Source organism: Octopus sinensis, linkage group LG25 (genome assembly GCF_006345805.1).
Source record: "Octopus sinensis linkage group LG25, ASM634580v1, whole genome shotgun sequence".
Classification (NCBI taxonomy): domain Eukaryota; kingdom Metazoa; phylum Mollusca; class Cephalopoda; order Octopoda; family Octopodidae; genus Octopus; species Octopus sinensis.
Genome location: NC_043021.1, coordinates 5679484 through 5694189, shown reverse-complemented (window position 1 = coordinate 5694189; position 14706 = coordinate 5679484). Strand labels below are relative to the sequence as shown.

At 40.3% G+C, this 14706-nt stretch overlaps 1 protein-coding gene across 1 annotated transcript; it reads right to left on the bottom strand.

Moving 5' to 3' along the window:
• Positions 1-2530: 2530 nt before the first annotated feature.
• LOC115224433 (intraflagellar transport protein 20 homolog) lies at positions 2531-13566 on the bottom strand. The gene is made up of 4 exons (XM_029795335.2): positions 13408-13566; positions 10782-10867; positions 7557-7660; positions 2531-2677 (listed from the first exon to the last, which is right to left on the bottom strand). The coding sequence occupies exons 1-4, from the start codon at positions 13532-13534 to the stop codon at positions 2596-2598; spliced, it is 399 nt and encodes a 132-aa protein (XP_029651195.1). The 5' UTR covers positions 13535-13566; the 3' UTR covers positions 2531-2595.
• Positions 13567-14706: the final 1140 nt, after the last annotated feature.

Sequence of the window (14706 nt, the reverse complement as noted above, 5' to 3'; positions counted from 1 at the left end):
TGAGCAAATCAACCCCAGGACTTATTCTTTAGAAACCTAGTACTTATTCTATCGGTCTCTTTTGCTGAACTGCTAAGTTAAAGGGACGTAAACACACCTGCATCGGTTGTCAAGCGATGTTTGGGGGACAAACGCAGACACACACACGCATATATATATATATATATATATATATACATACATACAACAGGCTTCTTTCAGTTTCTGTCTACCAAATCCACTCACAAGGCTTTGGTTGGCCCGAGGCTATAGTAGAAGACACTTGCCCAAGGTGCCACGCAGTGGGAATGAACCTGGAACCATGTAGTTGGTAAGCAAGCTACTTACCACACCGCCACTCCTACACCTATTTATTCACATTGTTTTGAATTAATCATGCATTGTTTTGTGGCTTCAAGATTTTGATGATGTGATTGTTTATATTTAGAATGACATTGTAGGATAGATGCAAGATGTTGGATCTGGCCAAGCAGAATATTTTGGCCAGATATGGCCAGTTTAAATACTAAAGGGTTAATGCAAGACTCCTATTTCTGTCCCTCTGTTCATACTCTAACCTCTCCTCACCTAGTACAAAACCACCTTGCTCAAACCACTCACCACTCAGTTGAGGAGCCTTACTTTTTAAGTTCAAAATTGAACTGCCTCTCATCCAAGCTAACTCTCTTCTTAATAAGTTGAGCTATAAGCCAATCTGTAACTTTCATGACCTGGGCCAACAATTTAATACCTCTAATCTTCTTTATACATAAAAGTCAAGTTGTGTGTCTGTCTCCTTCGATTTAGATTCCTAACTACTCCCACATTTTGCGGTGCAGTTTAACCAAAACCGGGTATCATAGTCGTGATTCATATCAAGCCCTTCTGGGTATTAGTGCACGTCTACGGTTTAAAAAAAAATTTACCATCATTTTCCCCCATTTTAATGCATTTTTCGCTATATTATATAAGGGAAGTAACTCTCTAAAAATGTCTACGATGAGTCAACGATTTAAAAAAAATTTACCATCATTTTTTTCCCCCATTTTTAATGCATTTTTTTGGCTATAACTCTCTAAAAATGCTTATATAGTTATTTCCCTTACAAACCCGAGCAACACTGGGCGATACTGCTAGTTATTTCTAAAGTATCACCTTTACCTTTGTAGCAGTTGACTATAATGCTGCTACACCCAGTCATTCGGTATGACCACCTGATTATCTGTACAGGTGACAAGACCAAATCCCACTCTGCCAGGTATTTTAAGCATCTCAGCAGAGATTCTTGAAGGGTTGGGAGCTTTCCCAGTCTTCATATCATTAATTTCTTTACCAAGCTACTGTCAATTCGGATAGCTGGTTCCTCTATTGGGTCCGTAATAAGCAGACTCTTCTCCCATGTATTCTCTACATTTAGCACCCTTTCATGATGGCACTTCCAAGCCTCTTACTTTGCAGAATCGCTAACGGCTAGTGATCCATTGTTCTTGTAAACACATTTTCTCTCCTACATCACAATTTTCTCTCACACACTCTCTTGCAATCCGAAAAACCTCAAGCTGCTGAACGTTGGCAAACTTCTTCTTTTCTGCTTCTCCCCTGGCAAAACATGCCTATTTCCTAGCCCATCTTTTAGCTCCTGTTATAGTTCCCTGTTACTACCACTCTTCTAGCCCCGTTTCTTTGCTGTAATGGCCCTGCCTACTACAATGTTCCGCTGCAAATCTTACCTTAGATCTGGAATGGATTTTGCACTACCCACAAATTTGTTCAATAGGCCTCACTGTTGTCCCATAGAAACCTCCTGTTGTTCTCTGTATTACTAAATCCACCCAATTCAGGCATGCACAGGAAAAAAAATAAAACCTACTATATTTAATGGCATAAAATACACAGGCATATCAGATATGCTAGGATTTCAGTAGCACATATTCATCATCATCATCATTTAGCGTCCGCTTTTCATGCTAGCATGGGTTGGACGGTTCAACTGGGGTCTGTGAAGCCAGAAGGCTGCACCAGGCCCAGTCTGATCTGGCAGTGTTTCTACGGCTGGATGCCCTTTCTAACGCCAACCACTCCGTGAGTGTAGTGGGTGCTTTTTATGTGCCACCCGCACAGGTGCCAGACGGAGCTGGCAAACGGCCATGGACGGATGGTGCTTTTTACGTGCTACCGGCACGGGGGCCAGGTGAGGCTGGCAACGGCCACGAACGGATGGTACTTTTTATGTGCCACCGGCATGAGGCCAGTCGGAAATAAATAGGTTTTAGAGCATTAAAGTATATGGGGGGTGCACAACTTTGCATATTAGACCTAGGATGATTTTTTTGGGGGACAGTTTTTTTGGTGGAGTGGCAAAACACGCATCTAATACACCATTAAATATATTAAGTAAAATGATATGAAAAGTTCAAAACGTGCACACTTTATTGAAAGAACTTTAATAAAAAATAATTTCTTTTCAAACATGAGGGTGGAAAAAAGAAAAAAAATATTAAATTAATTTTTACATGATTAGTATATATATATATTTATATATTTGTATATATTTTTTTCAAACCACAGATATAAAATAGATTTTTGTTGAAGAACCTTCTGCAAAAAAGATGCCCATTATTTTTCTAGCATTAACTGTTCAATAAATTCATTTTGATCTCTTTCCTGCTTTAACAAAGCTTCATGTTGGATGCGTAATCTGCAAATAAAAAAAGGAAAATCAATTTCATTACAAGAAGCAGAGTAAAGGTATAATAGGAGCTGTAGTAAGAATTCATATATAATCATCATTTAGTGTCCACTTTTCCATGCCATCATGGGTGAGATGGAATTTGTTGAGGTACATTTTGTATGACTTGATACCCTTTTTGTTTCCAAGCAAGATAATATTACCCCATGGCCAGACATGTTTTTAGCAGAATACTACAAACGAATGACATTGATTTACAACAATCATGTGGTCAAAGCAAATAGACACATACATACATATACACACAAGTGGCTCGTTTCAGTTTTCCTCAACTAAATCCACTCACAAAGCTTTGGTCAGCTCATGGCTACAGCAGCAGAAGACACCCACCCATGGTGGGACTGAACCTGGAACCATGTAGCTGAGAAGCAGAAGTATAATAGAAATAATCATTTTAAAATTTATCTCTACAGATTTCCTGTAGCATTAAGCACTGGTTCTGAATTTGATTGAAAATCTGTAAAAATAAACTCTAAAATGAGACAATACTGAGTTGTAAACCTTCCATACACTTGGTAGTATATATTTCTTTATTGCCCACAAGGGGCTAAACACAGAGAGGGCAAACAAGGACAGACAAAGGGATTAAGTCGATTATATCGACCCCAGTGTGTAACTGGTACTTGTTTAATCGCCCCCGAAAGGATGAAAGGCAAAGTTGACCTTGGCGGAATTTGAACTCAGAACGTAATGGCAGACGAAATACCCATTTCTTTACTACCCACAAGGGGCTAAACACAGAGGGGGAAAACAAGGGCAGACAAATGGATTAAGTCGATTATATCGACCCCAGTGCGTAACTGGTACTTGTTTAATCGCCCCCAAAAGGACGAAAGGCAAAGTCGACCTTGGCGGAATTTGAACTCAGAACGTAACGGCAGACGAAATATGGCTACGCATTTCGCCTGGCGTGCTAACGTTTCTGCCAGCTCGCCGGTAGTACTTGACAGATTTATTAGCATGCTGGGTGAAATGTTTAGCAGCATTTCATCCATCTTTATAGTCTGAGTTCAAATTCCTCTGGGGTTGATAAAATAATTACCAGTTGAGCACTGGGGTCAATGTGACATCTACCCTGAACTTGCCAGCCTATATCCCAAATTTGAAATCAACATACTTGATAGTATATTATGGTTGCAAAACAAAATACTGTGTGCTTGTTAGCAATTAACAGTTGTAGTAGTCTTATAGCAAAAGTATAACAATAATAATAATAATGATCCTTTCTACTATTAGGCACAAGGCCTAGAATTTCGAGGGGGGGGGGGCTAGTCAATTACATTGGCCCCAGTGTGTAACTGGTATTTATTTCATTAACCCCCGAAAAGATGAAAGGCAAAGTTGGCATCAGCAGAATTTAATAATAATCCTTTCTACTATAGGCACAAGGCCTAAAATTTGTGTGAGGGGACTAGCCGATTGCATCAACCCCAGTACTCAACTGGTACTTAATTTATTGACCCCAAAAGGATGAAAGGTAAAGTCGACTTCAGTGGAATTTGAACACAGAATGTAAGGATGGATGAAACGACACAAAGCATTTTGCGTGGCATGCTAACGATTCTGCCAGCTCACTGCCTTAATAATAATAATCATCCTTTCTACTGTAGACACAAGGCCTGAAATTTGGGGGAGGGGGATAGTCGATTACATCGACCCCAGTATTCAACTGGTACTTAGTTTATCGACCCCAAAAGGATGAAAGGCAAAGTCGACCTTGGTGGAATTTGAACTCAGAATGTAGCGGCAGACGAAATACCTATTTCTTTATTACCCACAAGGGGCTAAACATAGAGGGGACAAACAAGGACAGACATAGGTATTAAGTCGATTACATCAACCCCAGTGCGTAACTGGTACTTAGTTTATCGACCCCCAAAAGGATGAAAGGCAAAGTCGGCCTTGGTGGAATTTGAACTCAGAATGTAGCGGCAGATGAAATACCGCTAAGCATTTCGCCCGGTGCACTAACGATTCTGCTAACTCTTTGCCTTAACAATAAGAATAATAATGTTAGCACGCTAGGCGAAATGCGTAGTGGTATTTCATTTGCCTTGTTCTGAGTTCAAATTCCGCCGAGGTCGACTTTGCCTTTCATCCTTTCGGGGTCAATAAATTAAGTACCAGTTACGCACTGGGGTCGATGTAATCGACTTAATACCTATGTCTGTCCTTGTTTGTCCCCTCTGTGTTTAGCCCCTTGTGGGTAATAAAGAAATAGGTATTTCATTTGCCTTTACGTTCTGAGTTCAAATTTCACCGAAGTCGACTTTGCTTTTCATCCTTTCATCATCATCGTTTAACGTCCGTTTTCCGCGCTAGCACGGGTTGGACGGTTCGACCGGGGTCTGGGAAGCCAGGGGCTGCAACAGGCTCCAGTCTGATCTGGCAGTGTTTCTACAGCTGGATGCCCTTCCTAACGCCAACCACTCCGCGTGTGTAGTGAGTGCTTTTTATGTGCCACTGGCACAGGTGCCAGGGGAGTCTGGCATCGGCCACGATCGGTTGGTGCTTTTAACGTGCCTCGATAAATTAAGTACCAGTAGTGTACTGGGGTCAATCTAATCAACTGGCCCACTCCCCAAAATTTCGGGCCTTGTGCCTAGAGTAGAAAAGAATAATAACAACAGTGGAGTAAGATTTCAGCATTTACATCTGTCTCTTGATGTTCAGATCACAGCAAGATTTGACAGTAGCTTTCATTCTTCTGGGGTCAATTACAACTAGTGAAAGACTCTTGTCCTTTGTTTTGTATTTTTCTGCAACGACTTCATCAATTAGGGACAGGAAGAGCAGTGTGTGTGACTCTGTTTTTGTGGGATTTCTAACACTGCTAAGGTAAAGAAAGAGCATGAAATAAGTCATGATTCACAGAGTCGGACGGGATTCATTGAGGCTGCGTTTTCATAGCTGGATGCCCTTATTGCCATCAATCTTCACCTGTTTCCGACAAAAGCAATATTTCTTCGTAGGTGGACACGTTTTCACAGAAGACTGGAAGTGAAGGGTGAAGGACACTGCTTGTGTGACAGTGACACTTATTTACAACTGCCACATGATGTTAAGACAAGGAGACTCCCACATGTACATGTAGCATTCATTTTCCATGTTGACATGGGTTGGATGGTTTGAGTTCAAATTCCTCTGAAGTCAGAAGACTGTGCCAAGCTCTACCGCCTGCCCTTCCTAATGACACCCACTTTACAGAATGTACTGGGTGCCGTTTATGTGTCACGTGTACTCCTCACCTGTGGTGGCCGTGTTTCCTCTCTGATGCAAAACACCTTTTTCTGTCCCTCAACAGTGCTCTCCACCCTTTGGGTGACGAGTGTCATCTTGTAGGTTATTTGGTAACTTCACTGTTGTTGGTGCCATATAAAAAGCATCTCGTACACTGTGTAAAATGGTTGGCAGTAAGAAAGTTATCCAGCCACAGAAGCCATGCCAAAGCAGGCATCAGAGCATAGAACAGTCCTCTGACTTGCCAGTTTCTGTTGAACCATCCAACCCATGCCATCTTGGAAAACAGACATTAAATGATGATGATTATGATATACATCCATATACCAAGCCTCTTTCGGTTTCTGTCAGCCAAATCCACTTACAAGGCCTCAGTCAAGGTGCTTCTGGAACCTCCACTCATGCCATTCCTGCAGGTGTTGAGCTGCAACAGTTTAAACAGAACATTAACCCTTTCATTACCAACCTGGCCGAAACCAGCTCTGGCCCTGAGTACAAATGTCTTGTTTTCATAAGTTTTGAATTAAAATCTTCCACCAAACCTTAGTCACAATTTATGTTCCTAACACTAGCTTAATGATAACTAAGTTATTTTACTAAATTCTTTGTTATATTTAAAATTAATTGAAAGAAACACAGAGCATCTCAAAATAAATACAGTAACGAAAGGGTTAAGAAGAAAAATAATCAGCAGAAATAATAGCCTAAATTTCCTTCAATCTGCACCCTTCCAACTGCTTCTAATGTGCATCAGCCCAAATGTAGAGGTGTGTTTAACCCTTTCGATACCAACCCGGCTGAAACCACCGCTGGCTCTGTAGTACAAATGTCTTGTTTTCATAAGTTTTGAATTAAAATCTTCCACCAAACCTTAGTCACAATTTACGTTCCTAACGCTAGCTTAATGATAACTAAGTTATTTTACTAAATTCTTTGTTATATTTAAAATTAATTGAAAGAAACACAGAGCATCTCAACAGAAATAGGATAATAAAAGGGTAAAAATCACCATGCTATTTAACCCTTTGATGCCAACATGGCTGAAACTGGCTCTGGCTCTGTATTACAAATGTCTTATTTTCAAAAGTTCTTAATTAAAATCTTCCACCAAACCTTAGTCACAATTTATGTTCCTAATACAAGCTTAATGATAACTAAGTTATTTTACTAAATTCCTTGTTATATTTAACCCTTTTGATACCAACCTAGCTGACACTGCTTCTGGCTCTGTAGTACAAATGTCTTGTTTTCATAAGTTTTAAATTAAAATCTTCCACCAAACTTTAGTCACAATTTATGTTCCTAACACTAGCTTAATGATAACTAAGTTATTTTACTAAATTCTTTGTTACATTTAAAATTAACTGAAAAAAACAAAGAACATCTCAAAATAAATACAGTAACGAAAGGGTTAATGGCTTCAAACTTCCCGATCTTGGAGGGCCCGCAAAACTCACAGTTTGTTTCTGCTGCTTCCTGCAGACTCGGTAAGTCATCATCATCATTTAACGTCCGTTTTCCATGCTAGCATGGGTTGGACATATGGTAAGTATTAAAAAAAAAAAATGTGAAAAAGGTGAACTCTGACCTTTCTAACTGCATTGTTTTTTCTGTGATCAGTGCCAAAAGCTGCATCTGTTCTGCTTCTCTCTGTTTCGTTATGGATTTCAGCATGTTCCGCGAACCAATTGCCTGATTAAGGGAAACATATAAAATACAAACAATGATTTCTTGAATAATAAAAACAACTGCAATAATAATAATAATGGCTTCTGATTTAGACACGAGGATAGCAGTTTTAACCCTTTAGTGTTCAGATTATTCCATCAAGCATAATGCTTATTGATTCCCATTGATTTGAATTAATCATGCATTATCTCATATCTTCAAGATCTTGATGGTGTAATTACTTAATGTAGAATAACATTGTAGGGTAGGTGTGAGGGCCTGGATCTGGTCAGTTTGAACATAAAGCAGATTAACTATTTTGGCCGGATATGGCCGGTTTAAATACTAAAGGGTTAAGGAGTGGGTGAAGGTGATTACATTAACTCCTGTGTTCAATTTGTAGTATTTTTATCAACCTCAAAAGGATGAAAGGTAAAAATGACTCTAGTGGGAACAAACAGGTGTTCTTTTCCCAACACTTCTGCAATTCTGCCAGCTCACCACCCTCAACAGTAATAAATCTTTCAAATTTTGGTACAAGGACAACAATTTTGAAGAGTCGGGAAGGTTAATTACATTATTCCCAGTACGTGATTGGTACTCTCTTTTACTCTTTTACTTGTTTCAGTCATTTGACTGCGGCCATGCTGGAGCACCGGCTTTAATCGAGCAACTTGACCACGGGACTTATTCTTTTGTAAGCCCAGTACTTATTCTATTGGTCTCTTTTGCCGAACCGCTAAGTAACGGGAACATAAACACACCAGCATCGGTTGTCAAGCAATGCTAGGGACACACACACGCATATATATATATATACATATATACGACGGGATTCTTTCAGTTTCCGTCTACCAAATCCACTCACAAGGCTTTGGTCGGCCCGAGGCTATAGCAGAAGACACTTGCCCAAGGTGCCACGCAGTGGGACTGAACCCAGAACCATGTGGTTGGTAAACAAGCTACTTACCACACAGCCACTCCTGCACCTGGTACTGTATTTTTTGTTTACTTTGCAAGGATGAAAGGTAAAATTGCTCTTGATGGTATTTGAGCTCAGAGCAGCATAAAGAGCTGGATGAAATACCACCAGGCACTTTGTTTGATGCTCTGATGGTTCTGCCAGTTTGCCACTTTCAGTAACATTGGTCTCAAATTTAGGGACAAGGCCTGTAAGATCAGAGGAGGAAGTAAGTCAATTCCATTGACCCCGATACTCAACTAGTACTCACTTTACCAACCCCAAAAGGGTGAAAGGCAAAAGTCAACCTTGGTGGGATTTGAACTCAGAACATGAAGATAGACAAAATGCTGCTGAGCATCTTGCCTGGTGTGCTAACAATTCTGACAGCTTGGTACTCTACCAGGCAGTGGCTCTCATGGCTTCTGATCTTAATTCATTGATAGTGTTATCATGTACATTGTTTTGTCTTGGTATAAAAGGCAGACTGCAGCAAATATTCTGCTCAATACCACAGATTTGCTTGTCAGTTGTTTGACCTTAACCAGTTGACCATGTCCCTTAGTGGCTGACGATATGTGCATCTCTGATCACGAGCTGATGTAGTGGAGGAGCATCATAGCCATATATTGAGGGGAATTCTTTGGGGTTTGAATAATTCACTTCTAGAAACATGGGTGTTTCGTTCATCATCCTTAAAACAAACCTGAATATCAGGGACCTGAATATCAGGGATGGGGTACTCGACTTGAAGAAAATTCTAACTGGGCCCCACCTGCAAGGTCATGTGCTGCTCATCCTGATATGAGATCACCATTTTGCGCACATATGGTTGTGATGCATGTGCCTGGTCTACCCTTATCAGAGGGGTAATCATGATGGGTATAATGGACTTTATATATATTTCTTTACTACCCACAAGGTGCTAAACACAGAGGGGACAAACAAGGGGAGATAAACGGATTAAGTCGATTAAATCGACTCCAGTGCGTAACTGGTACTTAATTTATCGACCCTGAAAGGATGAAAGGCAAAGTTGACCTCAGCGGAATTTGAACTCAGAACGTAACGGCAGACGAAATACGGCTACGCATTTCTCCTGGCATGCTAACGTTTCTGCCAGCTCGTCGCCTTAATATATTTTACCCCAGTGTCACTTTAATGGCATGTGCTATTCTCTTGCTCAATAATAATAATAGTAGTAAGTCTTTCTACTTTAAGTACATTTTATGGGGAGGAACCTAGTCAATTGCATTGACCTTAGTGCACAATTGGTACATATTTTATTGAACCTGAAAGGATGAAAAGCAAAGCCAATCTCAATGGAATTCAAGCTTAACAAGTAAAGGGATGGAAGAAATGGCACTAAGTATTTTGTTTGACGCACTTATTATTCTGACAGCTTGCTGCCCTCAGTCGTAATAATAAAGACATTAGACATACTCACAAAAATATCTAGGAACTCACACATAAACATAGAGAGAGGGGTGGGGAGAAAGAAACATCACACATACGTAAACAAAGAGAATGAGAGAGAAAGAGACAGACAGAAAGAATGAGAAGAATATTGGTTTCTAATTTTTGTACAGGACCAGCAATTTTTGTATGTGGTGTATTTAATCTAATATGGTGCATATATATCGATATCCATGATTATCATAGTGAGTGGTGGTGGAGCATTGAAAGGCGGCGAGCTGGCAGAATCGTTAGCACGCCGGACGAAATGCTCAGCGGTATTTCGTCTGCCGCTATGTTCTGAGTTCAAATTCCGCCGAGGTCGACTTTGCCTTTCATCCTTTCGGGGGTCGATTAAATAAGTACCAGTTACGCACTGGGGGTCGATGTAATTGACTTAATCCGTTTGTCTGTCCTTGTTTGTCCCCTCTGTGTTTAGCCCCTTGTGGGTAATAAAGAAATAGGTATTTCGTCTGCCGCTACGTTCTGAGTTCAAATTCCGCCGAGGTTGACTTTGCCTTTCATCCTTTCGGGGTTGATTAAATAAGTACCAGTTATGCACTGGGGTCGATGTAAACTGACTTAATACCTATGTCTGTCCTTGTTTGTCCCCTCTGTGTTTAGCCCCTTGTGGGTAGTAAAGAAATAGGTGGAGCATTGAATAGATATTAGTGAGAGAAAAGGGAGCAATGGTTTAAAAAAGTCTGAGAAGTAATGAGGAAGATGTACCTTCATTTTCTCTTTTTCCACTTCTTTTGCAACATTGTCAACTACTGCAATGACAGACGCTACGATTTTATGAAAGGACTCGATTTCTGAAATAAACAAACAAAACATCAGGGGTTTAGTACATAGTAAGTTACATGAACAACAATGATAACACCGAGGTGGTAAATTGTAGAAATTGATAGGTAGAAGGGGCTCCAAAAGGCGTCTCAGGGAGTAGTCATCATCATCATTGTTCGACTGTGGTCGAGACAATGGAATTTACCATGCTACGCCAGGTCCTGTTGCTGGATGCCTGTATCCCTGGAGATTACATCAGGGTAGGAGAGTGTGCGCCTTCTGGTATTGCGAGTAGATGGCTTCCAGAGGAGAAGAGTAGAAATTGCCTCTTTTTCAGCTCTACAACAATGTCCAGCAAACTGGACTCTCCTATCTTTCACAAGAGATGACACAGGTGGTAATTTCCCATATATTTGCATTTTGGTTGGATGGCGCTTCCACGAGAGATTTTGAGCTCTCATAAGGAGGCGAGTGTAGGTTCCATCCAACCGCCTCTCAAGCTTCTTTGATAACGTCCCTGCCTTCCTAGCTAGTTTTTCACCACATTCCTTAGAAATCGTGGTAGAGGCCTTGGTCTTGGGACCACTCGTGTCTAGAAACTGAGGTTGGGAGTAAGCAAGGGCATGCTCCCCATAGAAAATCCAGCTCTGAGAAATATGTCAGAGACATTGGAATTGACATGAGGGTAGAGCATGCTCAAAGAACTGAGTATCTTCTATGATACCTAACACCAAAGTTCCAAGTATTATAATTTATGGAAAGAGACCCTGTGAGACCTTTCACAACAGGATGCTGTCTGCTCTCACAGAATTAACCAGAGCAAGTAAGATTGAGAGCTCTGAGAAGTAAAATATTATAACAATAACAACAACAACAACAATAATCCTTTCTATTATAAGTACAAAGCCAGAAATTTGGGGGAGGGTCCAAGTTGATTACATGGCTCCAGTGCTCACCTGCTACATAATTCACTAATCTTGAAATGATGAAAGGAAAAGTCAACCTCGATGGCATTTGAACTCAGAATGTAAAAATGGATGAAATACTGCAAAGCATTTTGCCCAGCTTGTCACCTTAATAATAATAATAATCCTTTCTACTAAAGGCACAAGACCTGAAATTTTTTGGGGAGGGCTAAGTCGATTACATTGATCTCCAGTGCTTGACTGGTACTTCATGGACGACACGTGCCGGTGGCACATAAAAAACACCATCCGAGCGTGGCCGTTCGCCAGCCTCGTCTGGCACCTGTGTCGGTGGCACATAAAAAGCACCTACTACACTCAAGGAGTGGTTGGCGTTAGGAAGGGCATCCAGCTGTAGAAACACTGCCAGATCAGACTGGGCCTGGTGCAGCCTTCGGGCCTCCCAGACCCCAGTTGAACCGTCCAACCCATGCTAGCATGGAAAGCGGACATTAAATGATGATGATGATGATAAATTCCGGATTGTTTCCTCACCCCTTCTCATCGAAAATACCTACCTACCGACTTTAGTTGCGTTTCTTGACGTTCTAAGTTCGACTCATGTGAAAATCGCTATATTTCTTGGAAGGGAAGTGAATTTTGTAGATTCTTCATCCTTACCCCCGTTCCCACTTTTCGCTACTCACAAAAATGTGGGCTTCGGGCCCTACAATGTCTGATCCCAATATTTTCTATGGTTCACAGGGGTTACACGGAATTTCTTTCATGTTTTTCTTGTTGTTGTTGTTTAGCTTCCAGGTCAGCCCTGATAAAACATCTTTTCCCTTCTGTGCACAGAATCCAGAACCACATAATCCAACGTATTACACCTTTACGACGGTGACTGTGACTTGAGGGATATATAGCTGTTATTTCTAGCTAGTAAAAGATCCTACGTTAGCTCAGGAACTATCGAGTTTATATATATATATATATATATATATATATATATATATATATATATATATATATTATATATATATATATATATATATATATATATATATATATATAATATATATATATATATATAGAGAGAGAGAGAGAGAGAGAGAGAGAGAGACAGGCGGCGAGCTGGCAGAAGCGTTAGCGCGCTGGGCGAAATGCTTAGCGGTATTTCGTCTGTCGTTACGTTCTGAGTTCAAATTCCGCCGAGGTCGACTTTGTCTTTCATCCTTTCGGGATCGATAAATTAAGTTCCAGTTACGCACTGGGGTTAATGTAATCAACTTAATCCGTTTGTCTGTCCTTGTTTGTCCCCTCTGTGTTTAGCCCCTTCTGGGCAGTGAAGAAATATATATATGTATAGACACATCGAAGTCGGACTTGAGCTTTTTTTTTTTTTTAAACCATTAACAAACAATCTTTTTTTTTATATCTACAGCTTTCGTTGCTGCACAATATTTACGTAATAAATATCTGTTGTAATTTGATAATTACTTCTCGTTCACTGAAATAGTAATTAATTAAACAAGCTAAACTACATCTCTACCCATTATTTTGATTACATTGATGTCCCTTAGTTACCAACACAACAATGTCTTCTACGGAGAAATGATTTCTCTTCGAAGATTACATAAAGTAACCAAAATAAATAAACTTACTGTCTGTAAATTCTTTGCAAGCATCCTTCAGTTCAGAGCTCTGTTGAAATATATCAGGATCTAATAACCGTATATTATTTAATTCATCGATATTTAATCCAGCTTTCCGAAAAGCTTCGTCCGACATTTTCCAGTTTTTATTTTTCTTAAAGTAAAGCTAGAAACCGATTTTGAGCGTTATTTTATTTTTATGTTATTTCATTAGCGTAACTACGATTGAAAATATATCATTATTCAATTATAAATAAAGGAAAAGTGAATGATGTTTTTTCCAAGAAAGCGACAGGTTGTTGGTGGGGGGGATACGTTGTATTTTGAATAAAATTTCACTACTGGACTGGCAATATATTCTATCAACCCATCTAATCTAAAGTTAAATCTTTATATATAAAAGTGAGGTTGTGTGTCTGTCTCCTACGATTTAGATTCCTAACTACTCCCACATTTTGCGGTGCAGTTTAACCAAAACCGGGTATCTTATAGTCGTGATTCATATCGAGCCCTTCTTGGTATTAGCGCGCGTCTACGATGAGTCTACGATTAAAAAAAAAATTACCATAATTTTTTCCCATTTTTAATGCATTTTTTTGCTATTATATAAGGGAAGTAACTCTCTAAAATCTCAGAACGTAAAAAGCTACAGTGGTTAGCCATATTGAGATGGCTATTATACTTTACATCTCTAAAAATGCTTATATAGTTATTTCCCTTACAAACCTGAGCAACATTATATACCTTTATTCAGCCTAACCAAACCAATCCCTCCAGCCAAGGGTACTATGTGCAGAGTGTTTGCTATAGTATAGCGCTATTCTAATGCCCTACTGTGACCTCGCTCCAGTTTTTCTCCATCTGGAGATCTGGTCCAAACCAGACTCCAAGCAATTTAACCGGGCCCTCCGTCCAACGTCCCACGACGCTGTTGGGAGACATCGACTTGCCCCTACGGGTGCCGAGTTGCAAGCCGACTGATACTTCCTAGCTAATTTTTGCTCCTGCCACTTCTTCGTATCTTTTGATGGCCTCTTCTACACGAGGTAGCTGCCCTTCATCAGACACGATGATGGTGACATCATCCGCATATGCCGTCATTCTCCTACCGTAACATAGATCACGCGGATCTCCCCCCGTGGCCTCCAATTTCCGCAGCAGTGGCTTAAGTGCCAATACATACAGAAGCGGGGGCAGCCCTGGCGAATTGAACGTTCGATCACGAACGGCTTCGAGAAGAAACCGTTTACCCGGACGATTGAATCGATGTCGCTATACATAGCATTGAACCATCTACGAAAAGTCGGG

Excerpts from the sequence above, each read along its gene's own strand:
- LOC115224433 (XM_029795335.2), bottom strand. The coding sequence starts at position 13,534 with ATGTCGGACGAAGCTTTTCGGAAAGCTGGATTAAATATCGATGAATTA. Across the intron at positions 7,661-10,781 it reads TGGAAAAAGAGAAAATGAAG|GCAATTGGTTCGCGGAACAT; the intron begins GTACATCTTCCT and ends TCCCTTAATCAG. Across the intron at positions 2,678-7,556 it reads AAAACAATGCAGTTAGAAAG|ATTACGCATCCAACATGAAG; the intron begins GTCAGAGTTCAC and ends TTTTATTTGCAG.